Here is an 18,999-nt window from a genome sequence, read left to right on the forward strand (position 1 = left end):
CGATTGCTCGTGATAAGCAGGACATCCACATGCGGCACAAATTTTCATTGTTGTCATTCCATTATATAGCTGATGGTTGTCCATACTTGCAAATGTGGATACATTTCAAATACTTATAATTCAACTACCTTTGTAATAAAATATTCTCCACCACCACCACCACCACCACCACCACCCACCACCACCACCACATTAACAGACCTTTTAGGCCCATACCAGAAAACAATGCTACAAGAAGAAAGTAAAAAATTGCAGACAATAAAAAAATTAATAAGTAACACAATACAAAAATCACAATAAGAAAGAGAAGTTAAGGAGTTACAATGGTCTACTGCAGATGGTAACCGAACGTTGGCAGTCTCTGGCTTCATCTTCCACTGCTGTTGGCTCTACTAGTTTAAGTGTTGTTAGTACCATGTCCTATATCTACATACATACTCCGGAAGCCACCATATGGTGCATGGCGGAGGGTATCTTGGCCACTACTAGCCATTTCTGTTTATGTTCCATTCACTAATGAAACGAGGGAAAAAATACGATCTATTTGACTCCGTGCAAGCCCTACTGCCTCTTATTTTCAAGGTCCTTATGCAAGATGTATCTTGATTGCAGTAGAACTGTTCTGCAACCAGCTTTAAATGCTGGTTCTCTAAATTTTCCCAATAGTACCTTGCAAAATGAACGTTGTCTTCCTTACAGGGATTCCTATTTGAGTTTACTAATGATCTCCATAATATTTGTGTACTTATTGAACATTCTGCTAACAAACCTTTGAGCATGCCTTTGAATTACACAATCTAGCAGTACTCAGCAGCAGTGGGTCACACTGGTGTTCTATACGCTGTCTCTTTTACAAATTAACTACAATTCTCTAAAATTCCCCCAATAAACCAAAGTCGACCATTTGTCCTCCCAATGCCATCCTGACATGCTCATTCAATTTCATATCACTTCCTTGGACATTTTACAGTAGGTTGAAACTGGGGAACTGCCCGGGAAGGATTCATCAGCTTGAAAGACCTGTCCAAACCACTCTTGCTTGTCTTGCCCTAATATTTGCCTAATATTTAGCTTTCCAGACTATTGGTATAGGTTTCCTTTCATTCTTCATTCTAATTTACCTCCCACACTTCTGTCGACAGGTCCATAGATCTTTTGAAGTAACTTTCCCTTGAAGGTAAATATTGCTTCTTTAGTTGTTGTTTATGTCATCCAGGTTTTACAACCCTATAAAAGTACCAGCAATTAACAAGATGGGTATGCCATAGTGCTTATAGTACGGGTAATGCAGAGTGTTGAATTTGAATTTTATTAGTAAAAGTGATGGGGTCCAGGGTTCTTTTTTTCATCTTCTCATCTTCAAAGAAGAAACTATCAGGGGATGTAAGAAGCAATATCTGTTACATTAAAGTTTTTTAGTTTCATCATTAGCTGATGTATAGGAAAAAAATAAACTGACTTGGACTTGAGAGCAGTAATTTTTAGTAATAATGAATACATATTGAGATTGAACTATAGGGAGGAAGCTACAACTAAATAATTAAAAATAATTCCTTAGCCTGTACTGCTTTGGCTGTAAGAGAGGTGAATGTTCATTTGATGTAGGGCATTGCTGAACTAGCCAGTTTCTAAGTGAGAAATTAACTGTGGGGTGTCACATGAGAGCAATCACACTGTTTGGCTGCATCAGTTTATACACGGACAAGTTGGTTTGAAGCCCACATAAAAATTATTTACTTGTGAAGAGTGAAACTATTATGGTAGTACAAGGTGGCACAGATAAAAGTAGTCAGCCTCCCCTTTAAATGCAAATGCAATATTTCAACTTCTGAAAGACTAAACAGCTACAACAATAGACAGTTTTGTGCAATAATCAATTGTTAGCATTCTTCTGTCAGCATTTCAGTTTATTTCATCAGTAAAGCTAGACACTTCTGCTTTCGCTCTGCAAAACGACTTTCTCGATGGAAGAAAGAATTTAAATTGTGGAAGTATACATGAAAACACGTACAATTAAGGAAACTCGTGAAATTTTTGAAGTTAAACATCCGGATAGGAGACTATCACTAAAAAGAGCAATACAGAGATTGTATAAAAACTGGCATACCAACGGATCTGTGCAAAATGTAAAATGACAATGAATTCCTTCAGTTTGGCGAATGTCGGCAATAACTTCTGGTGTGCAAAGAATTATTCAGAGCCCAAAACAGTCTATATGTAAAATGGCCCAACAAGTATATGTAAGGAAGAGAAGTTGCCAGTGGAAGCTATTCGTGTGTAATCTGTGCAGATTTACAAAAGGATGACTGACAGTAACATGTAGATTACTGCACATTGGTTCTGAATAACATGAAATGATGGTCTGTTAGGATCTTTCCATTACATCATGAAAGATGAAGCATGGTTTCATCTTTCCAGTCATGTGAATTCAGAGAACACCAGGTACTGGACAATGGAGAACCCTAACATTGTGCCAGCAACTACGCCATAATGTTAACATGAGCACTTGCTGCAGTGTTACTGCAGTGTGCATCTTGGATCGATATTTTTTGACACTACCCTCAATACAGTTTCAGTATATGTAAATTTCTGATATATTTTGGGCTCAACTCATTGAATATGAAACTCAGTATTATTTCTTTCAGCAAGATGGAGCAACATGCCACACACCTAAAGTATTAATTGAATGTATTCATGAAGTCTTCACCGAGGAAAGACCTGTCAGCGAACAGTAATGGCCACTTTCACCAGCTCTAACAATATGCAATTTTTTCCTGTGGGGACACACTAAGAACAAGGTCTATGAAAAATTCACACACAATACAGGAACAGCATCATCCATGAAGTTACCACCATTGATATCAAAGCTTTACACCGATTGTATTTGAATATGCTTAGACGTGCACAGTGTGTACTGCTGTGACAAGAGGTCACTTTCAGCATCATCTATAAATATATTTTTCTTTTATTTATTGTAAATAAATGGTAAGTCAATTTCAGCTCTTCATTTCAGTAATTTCACTGCATCGCCTTTATGCATGGGCTATTTTTACTGGCACCATCCTGGATCACTGAAGGAACACTATTCTGGAAATTCATTAGCAGTAGAATGTGTTTACTTGATTTACTCATATTTCAGAAATGACCACACCTGACCACTGTTGAACAGAATTAAATTAGAAGACAAATTACCATAATGGTGCCTGTTTTATTTCTTATTCCAACCAGGGAATGCAAATTAAAGCAGTGGCTGTGTCAGAAATGAATCTTAGATATTCTCCTGTCAAGCTCTGTCACATAATGCATAGTTTCTATGTTATGGTCATAGAATACTACGTTTTTCCATTTTGTGAAGTGCACAATTTTACATTTCTGAACAATTAAAGCAAGCTGCCAATCTTTGTACCACTTTGAAATCTTATCAAGATCTGACTGAATATTTATGCAACTTCTTTCAGATAGTACTTCATTATAGATACATGTATCAGATGCAAAAAGCCTGAGGTTACTATTAATATTGTCTGCAAGGTCCTCCATATACAATATGAACAACAAGGTTTCCAACACTTCTCCAGGGCACATCTGGAGTTACGTTTCACATTATCGATGTTTCTGGAATCCATGTTGGTTGGCATGGCGGAGGTCATTCTGTTCAAGACATCTCATTATCTTTGAGCTCAGAATAAGTTCTAAGATCCTACAACAAATCAATAGTTTTGCGGATCACTTGTCAGACCCATCTACAAGAAGGGTAGTACTTGTACTGTTTTCCAACTGGGCACAGATTTTTGTTCGATGGATTTACGATATATTGTAGTTAGAAGAGGGACTACTTAAGCCACAAATACACTATAGAATCTGATAGGGATTCTAGTGGGGTCTGTACCCTCAGTTTTAACAATTTCAGCTGTTTCTCAACAACACTGACATTAACACTAATTTTATTCATCTCTTTGGCGATACAAGGCTTAAATTGAGGCAAGTATCCCAGGTTTTCCTTTTTAAAGAAACATTTGAAAACTGAGTTAAGTGTCTCAACTTTTGCTATGCTAACCTCAATTTGAAGTCCTATCTCATTCACTAGGGACTCGACACTAACTCTGGGTATTATGGAAGGTCACTGAATATTTTGCTATGATAGTCAATGAAGGCTTCGTGCATTATTCTCTTGGCGCCAACGCATTTCATCCTTTATAGTCACTCTATACCATGGAGGTTGACAACATATGGAACTTTGGCTCTGGATATATATCTGGCCAGTGCATGGATAGCTACTCTTTTAAACATGAGTCGTCGCATACTCTTGCCCTGTGCTGAAACTTGCAGTTCCTCATTGAGATATGACACTACCAATTTTTTTATCTAGTTTACTGAAGACTTGCGAGCTTTCTTCAAAAAATTCCGGAACATTCATAATTTTGCATCAGTAGTGTGTTGGATGAAAATGAGTTTGGCATTCCTGCAGATGCCTGTGGTTAACGTGTAACTGCCAGAAGTTTCATTGTTGTATGTGTGTTAGTAGTTGCTAGGCTTTACTAAGTAGAATATTGTGTCACTCAGTTTGCAAATTTTGAGATGACAGAGTTAGAGGAGCAATGCATCTGCATTAAATTGTGTGAAACAAAAGAAAATCTTACAAATGTGTAGGAAGCCTATGCTGACGGGTGCTTTAGCTGTACTCAGTGTTAAAGATGCCCTTTGATTGGCATGCACAACTTCATTGAAGTTCCTGACATGTGTGTTATTGGTAGACAAAGACTGACTGTGAGGGAGATTGCAAAAGAGTGTAACATTTCAGCTGGATCATGTGAGGAAGAAATGGACTGAAATATGCCTCTTGCATTATGATAGTACACCCACACATTCATCTCTGTTGGTGCACGACCATTGCTCAAAAAATGAAATCTCTGCGCTACCTCATCCTATGTACTCTCCAGACCTGACCCCTGTGGACCTTCCCCCCCCCCCCCCCCCCCCCCCCCCCCCCTTGCCACAACCGTATCATGTTCACTGATACCAGTTTTGATGCCGACATCATCAAATAGGCCAAGGCCTATTTGTAGCCATTAGATCCAATTATTTCCATCATGAGCGGGGTTCCAAACTATTTGTTCTATATAGTTTTCAGGGAAGGCATTTAGTACTGTTTCACACAATGTCTTATGCCCATGACTGACAAAACTGTAATTTTCCCAATTTATTGTTGGATGATTAAAGTCTCCACCAATGATTACAGTATGACTTGGGAACTTACATACAAGTGAACTGAGGTTCTCTCTTAAGTTTTCAGTTACATTAGGAGAAGAGTCTGGTGGGAAACAGAAGGATCAAATTACAATTTTATGCCCACCCCTGATACCGAGTCTTGCCAAAATAATCCTCTCTGTGGATTTGAGTTTCTTGTCTACTGTGACAAATACACCACTTTCGTTTCCCATTCACCTATTCTTACTATATACACTTTCCCCATAAATCCAACTGCTACCAATTTCAGTGTGTTTCATTGCTTCTCGGGAGCACTTCTAAATATGGCAATTTGTTGCTTATGCTCCGACAGCTAACAATTAGGGTTTTAATCCTCCCACTTATGGGAGGCATTTCTTTCCCTCATACAGTGATACTTCTGGATTTCCTACAGCTATCATTATTAGCATTGGAGGGAGAGTTGTCTAATCTATAAAGCCCTTGTGCACACTTCACACAGTCAGCTACCTGCCTCTGATGTGTGGTGCACACCTGACCCATTTAGTAACCCTACAATTTTCAGCCCTAGGGTGCAAATTCAGGAAGTTGCACCTAGTTTCTCACAGAATCTCAAGTCTCTGGTTCAGTCCTTCCACTCAACTCAGAACCAAAGGATCACGAGCAATTCTGGCAATGCTGCTGCAATTGTAAGCTTCTTTGAGACTCCATGCACAAGGCCGAGCTCCTCAACCTTCTCTGCCTGTCACTGGAATGACTCAAGTATGATCTCTGATCCCAGATGACAGGCATCATTTGTTACAACATGTGCCACAAAATTCAGTTGGCTGAACCTGTTCCCTCAATGGGCCTTGTTGGCTGCTGGAATAGCCTCTTCAACATGCTGAGTGAGCCTCCCAGGCATACACATTGAGTGCATCTGGTGGCCTTCCCTGACCCTTGCAGACATTTCCGTAAGGGGTACCATCATGTGCTGTATGTTTGAATTGCTGATGATTAATAGACCCCTACCCTTTTGAGTTTGCCTCCTCGCAATGCTGCTAAAACAGGTTTCCCCAAAAAAAGCAAAATGAGCCCAATTGGCTCAGTTTCAGTTTCATAGGATGACGGTACCTCAAACTTGTTGGTTAGGGGGATCGGTACAACACCTAGTCTACTATGAGTCCTCCCTGATCCCCAGCCACCATTTACCACTGACATGGCACTTGACTGCAAGTGGAGAAGCAGTGACATATCCCTTACTTTTTGCAGAGGACCAAAGTTCCATAGGAGTGGATAATACTTGAGGTACTTTACCTCTGGTATCGGTACTACAGGTATGCAGCTATCGGGAGCACTTCCAACACAACAACTCACAGCAGCTGCCAATTGTTTGACAGTAGACAAGACGATTTACAGCTGCTTACGAATGTCAACCAACTCATTCCGTGTTCAAGAAGAGCATTCAGTGTGGCTGCATTTTAGATTGTGTGAGGTATTGCAGCACAGTGAACAAACTACTTTAAATTAAGTCCTCTGATTATCTTACAATTTCAGAGGGTTTGAAGTTTTTGATTTCCTATAAGAATTGATGCAAATATACAAAATGAGATTTATATCAAAGCAACAGAAAAACCTGTAGTAAAAATTACTAATTTCCTAAAACTTTTTGAGGTTCATTATAGTTCGTTGGTTAATTAATTTGGAGGAGGGGACCAAACAGCAAGGCCATCGTTCCCATGATCCAGGCTGGCAGAAATCAAGGGAGGAACAATACAAAAAGCACAGTCCAGTGAAGGGGAAGGGACAATGTGCAAACAGAGAGGGAAACAGGACATCAGTGCAGAAGGAAGAGGAGAGAGAACAGAAGAGGAGTGGTTGGAAACAGGGAGAACAGAGGTGCAGTGGGGCACCAGCACAGCTACCAAACTGTCCTGACACCCACATGATGCCATACCATTATCAAGATACAATGGGGACAACAACAGAGGAAGAAGCTACAAGGAAAGGGGAAACAAAACAGCACAACAGAATAAACAAAATGTAGGGAAAAGACTGGGAGAACCTGGCCAGAGTGAAGGCAGGATCAAGGCCTCAATAACCAACACCTACACCGAGGATCTCAAATGCCAGAGGAAAATTCAAGGATGTATTCCTGAGGGTACAAACCACTTTCAAGAAGAAAACCGAGGAGAGGTGCAACCCTGTGAGGGTCGTCCAATACCACTCGAGACAAGAAAGGTGTGAGGGCATAGTGTGAAGGACCAAAACACAGGGGCAGTCCAGCAAAATAAAGATCACCTTGAGTGATGAAGGGGGAGGGGACGGGGGGGGGGGGGGGGAGGGGGGTTTTGAGGGGCGGCAAGGGGGGGGGGGGGGAGAGGCGAGGCTTGGCTCATTTCAGCTTGTAACTCCTTTGGTCAACCTAGTATGGTCAATACTAAAATGGCACAGGATGGTAGATTCCCATCAGGAGAAACAGAGAGGAGAATGGCAGTTGTCTCCTTGATAGCTTCATTAGACAGGGGGTAGCCTTCCACGAGTCAGCCCATGATTGAGCAAAAAGGGATTGATGTAAAACCTCAAATCTGTCCCCAGAGGGGTCACAGGTAACAGAGGGTAGCTCCAATGCTCCAGAATCACAAGCAACCTCTCCTAGGTATGCAGGGGAAGGCAACGGCTCACGTATCAGAAGGGTGATCCCTGTGCTGTCAGAGGACTCAGCCAGATGGGTATATAATGGCCTTGCCAAACGGACTGGCTCCACATGCTGGTGACTTAGCAGGCCAGAGGGGGCTATGGCAGACAAGGAATAGGCGAAGGAAGGGAGATGAGGAAGCCATGCCTAGATGCTAGGGAGGGAATTCTTTCCGAAATGTCTCATACTACAGTGAGAGAATTTAGAAGTGAAGGTCAAATCCCCAGGGGGACCAAAAATGCCAAAAAAGAAGGATGCCAGAGAAAACGAAAGGGGAACAAATCCATAAGGAATAAAGGAAACCAGTCAGATAGCCAAGGAACACAGAGAGGGAAAGGAGGTGTCAGAGGGGAGGAATAAGTACTAAGAGGGAGAGGCACAGGGAAGGAAATGCAGCCCAGGTGCAATGAATGGGCTGCAATCCCTCGGTGGCCCCTTGTGTGCCATACACAAACTCACAAAAGAACCGTGAGTTCCCTGGGGGAGAGGTTAATTATAGTTATTAGCAAACTCGAAAATAGATTTAATTTATGACAAATGTAATCATTATATACCCCTCTTTAAGGGAAAGCCAGATGTAATATCTGCTACAGTAACTAAATTACAAATACGAATTTACTAAAAATTAGATTATGCACAGAACAATGACAACTTCCGAAAATTCTCAAAACTACACGTTTATTTGCGTTGATATACAATAAAATTCAGGAATGGTCTATTCTTTGGCAGTAAGTGTGAATGACAAACTGATACATTTTTTAAGAAAACTGCTGGCATTATTTAACTCACAGAATTTACTCAAATTTTCTAGCAATTATCTCAAAGGAGTAATTGAAATCGGGAAGGTATGAAGCCTCTAAACCAAAAAGGAATGTGTTTCTACTGGTGTGATGTGTGCCAGACGGGGGGATGTGCAAGAGAACTGGATGGAGAAACTAACAGGGGAGCAATAGAAATTCAGTGACTATTCTCCAGGTGTGGGCAGCAACTCACCCACAGGCAGAACAGAGGTCAAGCTCATTAGCTGAACAATTGTTTCCAATATTTCTAATTCACAATATGCCAGTTTACATTTTCATCTTCTGGTAATGGTATCATTTGCAGACAACTACAATGTAATGAAACCAGGTTTATCCGGTCACTTATCCTCTTTATCAGTTACATACCGTCATTGGATGTTTTGTAGGATCTTGACCCAATGGTTTGCAATCATTTATAAGATAAATCATTAAGAAGCCCACAGTTGCAGTGAACATGGCAACTATTGCAGCTTCTACGACCTTCAGTGATTTGTATGGTAAGTACCTGTAAATTTTTGCAGGTTTTGTTTTAATGAGGACATTTGGAATATAACAAAACAAACACAAATAATTTTTAAAAATTGTTTTTTAAATACATTTCATATTCAAAAATTGTTATTGCAGAATGAAAATATTGATCCACTTTAGCTAGAGCTATAAAGATTATTGGAACATTACATTCCCTCATTCAGTCTTCACCATTTTCTATGCAGTTTAAATTCAGTAGAAAATATTATGTTATATATGCTAGAATTATCTTATCACAAATATCTGCATCATCCACTATTTCAGTGAGGGGTAGTAGTAAGAGCAGTATTCATCTGTTGGTTACCTTCACAAGGATATTGGACATATTGTGGTATTACACTTCAAGAAAGAAGAAACAATTATTTTAATTTACCTGTACTCTTACAGGTCCAGTATGAAATGAGTGAAATAGGTAGTAAGCTATACCCTTACAATAGGAACAATACCAGTATTTGCCCAAGGTTTTGGGGAAACCACATAAAACATCAGGATGACAGATGCTCCCGCAGTCAGTCTCCTTAAAACAATACAACCTCATTATTTATCCATAGTGTACAATATTACTTCCTTTACACAGTGTTCCAAGTACGTTATTTAATAGACAAACTAAAGATGCCTACTGAATTTTGAATGTACCAAGGCAATCGCAAGACACCCAAGTAATTATTGTTATATTGATCTGATGTAGAAAAATATGTAATCTGAAGGGTGAACTTTACAAATATACGTAAGGGTTTGAAAATGAATGGAAGTGTTTGAAACTAGTCACTAATAAAAATATTATATGCAAATCTGATAGAAATCATAATTAATAAATTGCAAATATATTGAGTTGCTGACCCTGATACTAACACAATGTTGGAATTACTTAAATTTTGCATCTGACTTTTCATAAAAGCCATTTTCAGGTCTGTAGTTTGGGAATTTATTTTCCATGTCTAATTTTACTGTTGTTTGGCATAAATAATCTACATGTCCAAGATTTTTTTACTGTTCACTTTATCTCTGTTTTTGTTGCTACACAGCCATTATCAATGCTGTCGTTTTAGTTACCCTGGTTCCACTGTTGATCAGTGTAATTTCATGCAGGTAACCACACCATTAGTGAATATGTAGCCAGTTGAGTTGCAATTCTCTTTAACATGTAGACCAGCCAACGAGTGCACCGAAGGTGTTCGTGTTCAATACTGTTGCTAGACCTGGTAGGGTATATAAGGGGTGTGAACAGTGTCAGATGATGAGTGATCACTGAAGGACATGGAGGTGCTGTGTACTCTTGTGAGATAGTGTCATCAACAGCTTACAGAGTTTGAAGTTGGCCTCTTGAAAAGGGTCTTCATTTGCCTGGTTGGTCAAATCATGCAATATCCAGAGTTGTTGGGCATTAGTAAGTAACAGTGGCCCTATGTTGGACTGCTTGGGAATGTCAGGGCAGGCATACTTGCCGTCAATGTTTTGGTTGATCATGTGTGACTACTATATTGGGCAGAAAGCACACTAACATCTTCACATCTGCACCTGCCATCTGAAAACAACTAATGAGCTCCATGCAATATTCTGTGTCACCTCACACTAGCAGCAGTCAGACTACCGTCCTATGCATAGCCTGCCATTAACACAAGACAGATGGCTGCATCTGGAACAGTGCCATGACTGTGTTGCACTGTATTCAGCAATGAATCAAAGTTTTGCATTACCTCAGATGACCATAGCAACAAGTATGGCAATGACCTAGGGAGAAAACCCCCTCTTATAGTGTTTTTGAGAGGCACAATGGTGCTACTGCTAGCATCATGGTATGAGGAGCCATCAGATACGACTTCAGGTGGCAACTGGTAGTGACAGAGGGAGCGCTGATGGCACAATGGTAGGTTTCTATGTTACAGATGTACCGTGTCCTCATATGTTACCCATCATACAACAATATAATGGTACCACTTATCATATGGACAGTGCCTGTCCACATATGACTGATATCTCGACAAACTGTGTATATGATACTGAGATACTTCCACAGTTAGCAATACCTGCACATCTGTCCTGAAAGAACATGTGTGAGACCAGCTCAGTGTCAACTCTGTCTCAGTGTCAGTATCTTGGATATCCAGCACCAGTTACTGCTTCAGGAGTGGATACAGTGGATATATGATAACCTCCCCAACTGAATCAGTGCAAGTGTTCAGGACAGAGGTGAGGTAACATTATACTGATAAGTGGGCTCATACTGGTAAGTTCTTTGTAAATTTCACTCAATTTTCCAATCACTGAAATAATGTTACATTTCCTCTCAACCCCTGAAGTTTTAATTTTGTTTCCTCCTTCCCTACTCGGTGCTCCATTCTTTTTGTCAGTCTGTGTTTTTTTGTGTATGAACGAATCTTTCAGAGGTGAAAGATTTCCAGATGAATCCTCTATATATGCTGCTGGAGTTCTCCAGCAGATAATCTATTCTTGCAATTGTCCTTGCCTAAACCTCCACTAGACCCTTTCCCACTTCTGTAGACTTACTCTCACTTTTGTTGCTATCCTGTCATTTTCCATATCCCCAGTCCCCTGCTCAAACCATCCTGGTAATTATTATCTACCCTTCACCTACACGTCCTCACCAAGTGGCACCTCCTTCAGGCAGAAGGTCTGAAGGGGAAGGAAGAAGGGTGAAGGGTGAAGCAAAAGGACTGGAGAGGTCTACGAAAAGAGGTAGATGTTGAGAAAGTCACCCAGAACCGCAGGTCAGCGGAGATTTACCGTACGGGATGAGAAGGAAAGACTGATTGTTGGGGACTTCCTGGGTTCAGAGGATACGTAAAACTATTTCAGTGATTGGAAAATACACACACACACACACACACACACACACACACACACACACACACACACACACACACACACACACAGAGAGAGAGAGAGAGAGAGAGAGAGAGAGAGAGAGAGAGAGCAATAGCTAGAAAGCTAGTGGTGTGTGTGTGTGTGTGTGTGTGTGTGTGTGTGTGTGTGTGTGTGTGTGTGTGTGTGTGTGTGTGATATTTGTTAATAAGCACCATATATCAATCATCACTACGTCAGTGGTTGCCTTTCTCCCTGTTAGTTTATAATAGATAACAAGCTCTACACAAATGATTACAGACACATTTACCTCATGCGAAAAACTGTGAGTTTGTAATTGATGTGGTTGAAGAGAGATCCCAGCAAACCACCAATAATTCCCATAACAACAAAAATCAGTAGCTCAGTCATTTCATACGAAATATTTTCAAACTTCCCAAAATTCAGAAGACCAGAATATGTCAGTTCACCTGTAATAAAGTTTTTCAATTAGTAACAGCACAAGAATTTTACATTTTATGAGTCTCTGTCATATTAAGCTGTGTCAATAAGCAAAACTTCAATAATTTTGGCACAAATATGAATTTCCAGAATGATGAGACATCATCATCATCGTGTGTGTGTGTGTGTGTGTGTGGGGGGGGGGGGGGAGTTATATGTCAAGTTTGAATCATGCACACATTTTCAAGCATAAACCAACGGGAATCTTAATATTAGTATACTACAGTGCAATCTCAGATTCTGTCAGAGTAATATAACAGTCCCTTATAAATGACTGATCTGACAGACACTGAAGGTATCTAAGGAGGAAGAGGGTTCACGGCCTGGATAAGCCTTTTCACTTCTAAAAAGGTGCAGTTGACAAAACAAAACTGTTTGGCACATCTAAATATGCTCAGGTACCTTAGCTTGCACCAGTGGGAATGCAATGAACACTGGCAACAGCAGCAGCAGCATTTCACAGTATTTGTTCCCTTCTTGCTGCAATGATTTGGCTTATAGACATTTTTTTTATTTTCTGTACTTCCATATAATTACCACATTTTTATACCTACACCATAACACTGAAAAATGTTTCAAATTTCAAGACATTTCTGCCATGAATATACAAATAAGAGCAGAGCTTTACAGTTATGTTGTGGTCGGGTGCCAGTGTTTGAAGATCTGGATTTCCTTGGACACAATTAAGGTTTGTGTCATCTCAATACCATTTTATTTTTTACACTGTACTGTTGATCAGCTGCATGAAGATAGCCAAGGTATGCCAAAATGTATGTTTCATCATACAAAGGTCCCAAGAGAGAGCGTCCTGCCACTTGTCCAGCATAATGGTTACAGTAAACTGTCCCAGTGAAATGATCAAGTTCCAGCAGGACCACTCATCAGTTCACACGAGTCTAATCATTCAGCAACAGTACTCAACAGTCTGACATTTACCTGATCAAGTGCCAGACTTTATCCCATTGAACATCTGTGGACCAAAATGAAGTGTCCCTTGAGCTTACAGTGGCCCTGGTCCTATTGTTTAATACATGGGAGGGTCTCACGAATGATGAAGCACATTTTCAGAGGCTGACCTCCTCCATGTCTCATTGGATGAGGCAGGTAACTGATGCTAGTGGTGCGTAGACCTCTTAATAGTCTCATCCATGATGTGACTCTTTCATCTCACTATTCCATTTTACATTACAACATTTGGTAATACTGTATGTTTGTTAGTTGTAAATCTTCATATCATCACTGTACTTTACATTTTATTTATTAAATTCATGCTACTTAACATGTGTAAATTTGAAAAATCAAACAAATAATTTTGAATAGAAATAGAAATGGTGTCGTAATAGGCGACAGTGAGAGGAAACACATGATATCAACCAAAATCACACAGGTAAACCCCAAAATAAGATTATTCACTTCCTTACCACCTCTCCAACATTTTCCATATTTGTTGTGCAAAATAAATGCACTAAAGATGGAGGAGGGGGGAGGGGGAGAGAGGGGGAGAGAGAGAGTGAGAGAGAGAGAGAGAGAGAGAAAGTTGCATTTGTGTGTGTGTGAGAGAGAGAGAGAGAGAGAGAGAGAGAGAGAGAGAGAGAGAGAGAGAGAGAGAGTTGCATTTGTGTGTGTGTGTGTGTGAGAGAGAGAGAGAGAGAGAGAGAGAGAGAGAGAGAGAGAGAGAGAGAGAGAGAGAGAGAGTTGCATTTGTGTGTGTGTGTGTGAGAGAGAGAGAGAGAGAGAGAGAGAGAGAGAGAGAGAGAGAGAGAGAGAGAGAGCTGCATTTGCGAGAGTGGGCTGCGTTTGCGAGAGTGGGCTGCATTTGCGAGAGTGGGCTGCATTTGCGAGAGTGGGCTGCATTTGCGAGAGTGGGCTGCATTTGCGAGAGTGGGCTGCATTTGCGAGAGTGGGCTGCATTTGCGAGAGTGGGCTGCATTTGCGAGAGTGGGCTGCATTTGCGAGAGTGGGCTGCATTTGCGAGAGTGGGCTGCATTTGCGAGAGTGGGCTGCATTTGCGAGAGTGGGCTGCATTTGCGAGAGTGGGCTGCATTTGCGAGAGTGGGCTGCATTTGCGAGAGTGGGCTGCATTTGCGAGAGTGGGCTGCATTTGCGAGAGTGAGCTGCATTTGCGAGAGTGAGCTGCATTTGCGAGAGTGAGCTGCATTTGCGAGAGTGAGCTGCATTTGCGAGAGTGAGCTGCATTTGCGAGAGTGAGCTGCATTTGCGAGAGTGAGCTGCATTTGCGAGAGTGAGCTGCATTTGCGAGAGTGAGCTGCATTTGCGAGAGTGAGTGAGTGCACACGCAAGCATGTGTGTGTTTATTGTTGACGAAGGCCAGTGGCCGAAAACTTATATCATTGCTGAATACTTCTGTTATCTTTAGTAATTGAGTTGTTGATTTGTTGCTGCCAGTACTTTTAGATCATCCATGTATAGTAAATGTGTGATTTTGTGTGGGTGTGTTCCAGTAATATTGTATCCATAATTTGTATTATTTAGCTTGTTGGATAGTGGGTTCAGAGCAAGGCAGAACCAGAAAGGACTTAATGAGTCTCCTTGGTATATGCCACGCTTAATCAGTATTGGCTGTGATGTGATATTATTTGCATTTGTTTGGATATTAAGTGTGGTTTTCCAATTTTTCATTACTATGTTTAGGAACTGCATCAATTTAGGATCTACTTTGTATATTTCCAATATTTGTAGTAACCATGAGTGGGGTACACTATCAAAAGCTTTTTGGTAATCTATGTATGCATAGTGTAGCGACCTTTGTTTAGTTTTAGCTTGATATGTCACCTCTGCATCTATTATCAGTTGCTCTTTACATCCTCGTGCTCCTTTGCAACAGCCTTTTTGTTCTTCATTTATAATTTTGTTCTGTGTTGTATGTGTCATTAATTTCTGTGTAATGACTGAAGTTAATATTTTGTATATTGTTGGTAGGCATGTCATGGGGCGGTATTTAGCTGGGTTTGCTGTGTCTGCTTGATCTTTAAGTTTCATATAATTTATTCCATGTGTAAGTGTATCAGGGTATGTGTATGGGTCTGCAATGTTAACTGTTAAATAATTTAGTTAGATGTGAATGTGTTGAGGTGAACTACTTTACCCAGAAATTTGCTGTTTTATCTTTTCCAGGGGGCTTTCCAATTGTGAGTAGAATTAATTGCTTTGGTGACTTCATGTTGCAAAATTATCACTTCTGGCATTTGTGGTATCATCTTGTATGTGTCTGTTTCTGCTTCTATCCACTGTGCATGCCTGTTATGTTGTACCGGGTTTGACCATATGTTGCTCCAGAAGTGTTCCATGTCTGTTATGTTTGGTGGATTGTCTATTTTAATGTATGTGTTATCCATTGTCTGGTTAAATTTCTTTTGGTTTGTGTTGAACGTTTGGTTTTGTTTCCTTCTATTTTCACTTATTTTGTATCTTCTAAGTCGTTTGGCCAATGCTTGTAATTTCTGCTTCTTTTCATCTAATTGCTCTATCGCTTCTTGTTGTGAGATTTTACCTAACTTTTTTCGTTTTTTTCCTATCTCTGACATTTGATGTCTTATAAATTGTGTTAGCTGTCCAATGTCTTCTCTGAGTTTTTCTATTCTGATCTGTAGCTTGTTTTGCCATGCTGGTTTTGTGGGTTTCTTCTGTGTGTTGGTTGGTTCTGATCTCTGTCTGCCTGGTGTGTATATTTAGAGTAGTGAGTGCTCCTATATAAACGAGTAGTTGTAACTCTTCCATAGTTGTGTTTTCATTTATTTTGTTGTGTATGATTGTGTTGATAGTATTTATTATTGTTTCGACTTTTGGGTTATTTGGCGGTCTATGCAAGAATGGTCTAATGTCTGTATTTGTGTTTTTGTATTCTATATATGTTAGCTGAAATTTTTCTTCTATATCTAACATGTGTGTCACTTTGTGTTCTATTTGTACTTGTTCTGGTGGCAGTCTTAAGATTTCGTTTTCCTCTGATTGTTTAATTGGTGTATGTTGTTCTTTGTTTGTTTGCTCTGGGATGTATGAGTCCATCACTGTATTTTCTTCTTCTTCTTCTTCTTCTTCTTCTTCTTCTTATTGCACATTATTTTGTTCCAGTATTTGTTGTACTTGTTGTTTGATGTTTTCTAATTCTGACTGAGGTATCCTGTTATTTTTGATTATTACACGGGTCTGATCAGCTAGTCGTTCTGTTAAAAATTTTAATTCTGGGTATCTGGTAATAAATGTGTATACTTGTGATCTGTATCCAGTTGTGTTGGTTCCTAGGTTTGTTGCTTGGTAATAACAGAACATGAGGTGTCGATTAACTTCATCTGACCATCTCATCCTCTGTCTGTTTTCCTTCTAGGGTGGTTACAGGAAGCATATCCTGCAAAACACCTCTATTTGGATTTAAATCATTTTCCAGTTGGCTAGCAGTGTTGTTACCATTGTGGGCGGGCATAGGGTTCAAGTGTCGTCCCCGACCATGACGGCGCTTGTCCGAGGTTTCTTTAGTTGTGTCCTGAACCATTATTAACTTTAATAAGCTTATGAAAGACTAATTACATTCATTCCCAGAGATTTTCACTACTATTTACCTGGGTGCCCATGATATGTACTCAACACAACATTGAGAGTAAATGCAGACACCATTGAAGCAAAAAAAATTCTCCATGTAAGACTCTGATTCCAGAAACTGCTTCCTTCCTCTAAACTGAAGAGCACACCACCTGTAAAGTATCTCAATTAGGAAATCAAATTGCATATAGACTAGTGACATAAAATATTTCAACTTTTAAAAACTACTCAGAAACTTTATTAAAAATCAGAAAACATAATTACCACACTTAAAAGATTAATGCTTCTTTTAAAATATTTTAGTGTGTTTCCACCAAATCAATTACAACATTGTACACTTTGCACTACTTTAGTATTTTTTGTGCTGAAGTCAGTATGAATTATAGCTTATTTATTATATAAAACAAATGTATTAGTCACAATAAAGTTACACAACCTATCAAGGAAATAAAACAGCAATACATAGACAATATCTGATGAGAGGTGACCACACATTGTAAACAAATATACAAATGGAAAACAAAAATATCATAGTATTCCAAATTCTGAAAATACAAAAATACACCACTGGGCAGAAGCTGCGCACTGGCGAGTCAACAGAAAAATGCAAAAGATTTGTTTTGTCTCTCAAATGCTCACTGGACTATGAGACAAACAAGCAGTTATTGTAATAACATCATGATTAGTAGTAGTAGATGCTGCAGCAGGTCTGCAGATGGTGCTATTTGTGATCAGCACACTTAATCAAGTAGCAATGGTGTTCTGATGATTTGAGTAAAGGATCCATGGGTGGCGGGATGTGGATCTGTCTACAAAACTTCACATCAGTACTGTAGTTCAGCTTTGCTCAATTGCAATTAATCCATTTTAATTTCAAAGTAAACACATACATGTTATATAAAGGAATATGAATAATTTGCAAAACCAGAGAGACTAACTAAAAAAAAAATAATAATTTGCTGTAACATAATAACAGGATTGTATTGAGGGTGGCTGTAAAACTTTCAATTTCTAAATTAAGGACCCAGGAGAAATCAGTGATGGATCATGAACAATGAAGTTTGACGTAATCAATCCTGAAAGGTACATGTTTTACGAATTGTGTGCTGCTTTCCATTCTAAAGTACAATATTTTTTTTACATAAACTGCATCAAATCTGCTAAAGTTTGCAATAATGCAATGAATTTGCTGTTTACACAGCCAGAGAACAGAGGAGTTACAAGCTGGGTGCTATAAGTCAGAATATTTTTCAAATTAGTCATTGTTGTAATGAAGTTACTGACTAGCAAAGAAATAATATGAGGGTGGCATCCAAAAGTTCCCAAATTTGGATTTTACATGTAAATTGTTGTAAGTACACTGAAATATTCCAAGGTGTCTCCTCATACATACTTCTCGAATCAGTGTGTCAAGTGGCTGCGAGCTGAGTGAGTTGGTTAGTAGTTACTGCTTTTCTATGATTTGATGATTTTGCAATGGCTGGCTGAAAGAGCAGTGTGTTTGTATATATTTTGTTTTAAATTTGGAAACATCTTGTTAGGCATGCTTTAGATGTAAAAGGAAAATTTTGGAGACTAAGCTTGACGTCAGACAAAGATGACTCATATATGCAAAATAGACAACTTCAACTTCTGACCATTCCAGTTAGCTGTCAACTGGTAACACACCATAAAATCTTCAGCAAAGTGGAATCTGATTTTACAAGATTGTAAGAAGGACATTTAAGACTGTTGGAACAGGTTTGGAATAAAAGTAAGGAAGAGTTGAGTTATGTATTCCATCAACAGCAAGGTCACTCAAGGACACTTGAGCACTAGCTCTTATCACGAAACGATAGGGAAGGAAATCAGCCATGGCATTTATTCAAAGGAACCCTGGACAGGTTTTTTTGACTTTGTTGCGATGATGAC

At 39.6% G+C, this 18,999-nt stretch overlaps 1 protein-coding gene across 4 annotated transcripts in view; it reads right to left on the bottom strand.

The window, feature by feature from the left end:
• The window catches only part of LOC126334514 (H(+)/Cl(-) exchange transporter 7), a 239,179-nt gene that overhangs the window by 78,203 nt on the left and 141,977 nt on the right, over positions 1-18,999 (bottom strand). For all 4 annotated transcript variants that reach the window (XM_049996862.1, XM_049996864.1, XM_049996863.1 and 1 more), the window contains exons 7-9: positions 17,109-17,240; positions 12,341-12,500; positions 9,046-9,184 (exon numbers count right to left, since the gene is read on the bottom strand). In XM_049996862.1, the coding sequence (XP_049852819.1) occupies positions 9,046-9,184; positions 12,341-12,500; positions 17,109-17,240 (431 nt within the window). The remainder of the gene's footprint in view (positions 1-9,045; positions 9,185-12,340; positions 12,501-17,108; positions 17,241-18,999) is intronic.

This window comes from Schistocerca gregaria, chromosome 2, assembly GCF_023897955.1.
Source record: "Schistocerca gregaria isolate iqSchGreg1 chromosome 2, iqSchGreg1.2, whole genome shotgun sequence".
In the NCBI taxonomy this organism is placed as follows: domain Eukaryota; kingdom Metazoa; phylum Arthropoda; class Insecta; order Orthoptera; family Acrididae; genus Schistocerca; species Schistocerca gregaria.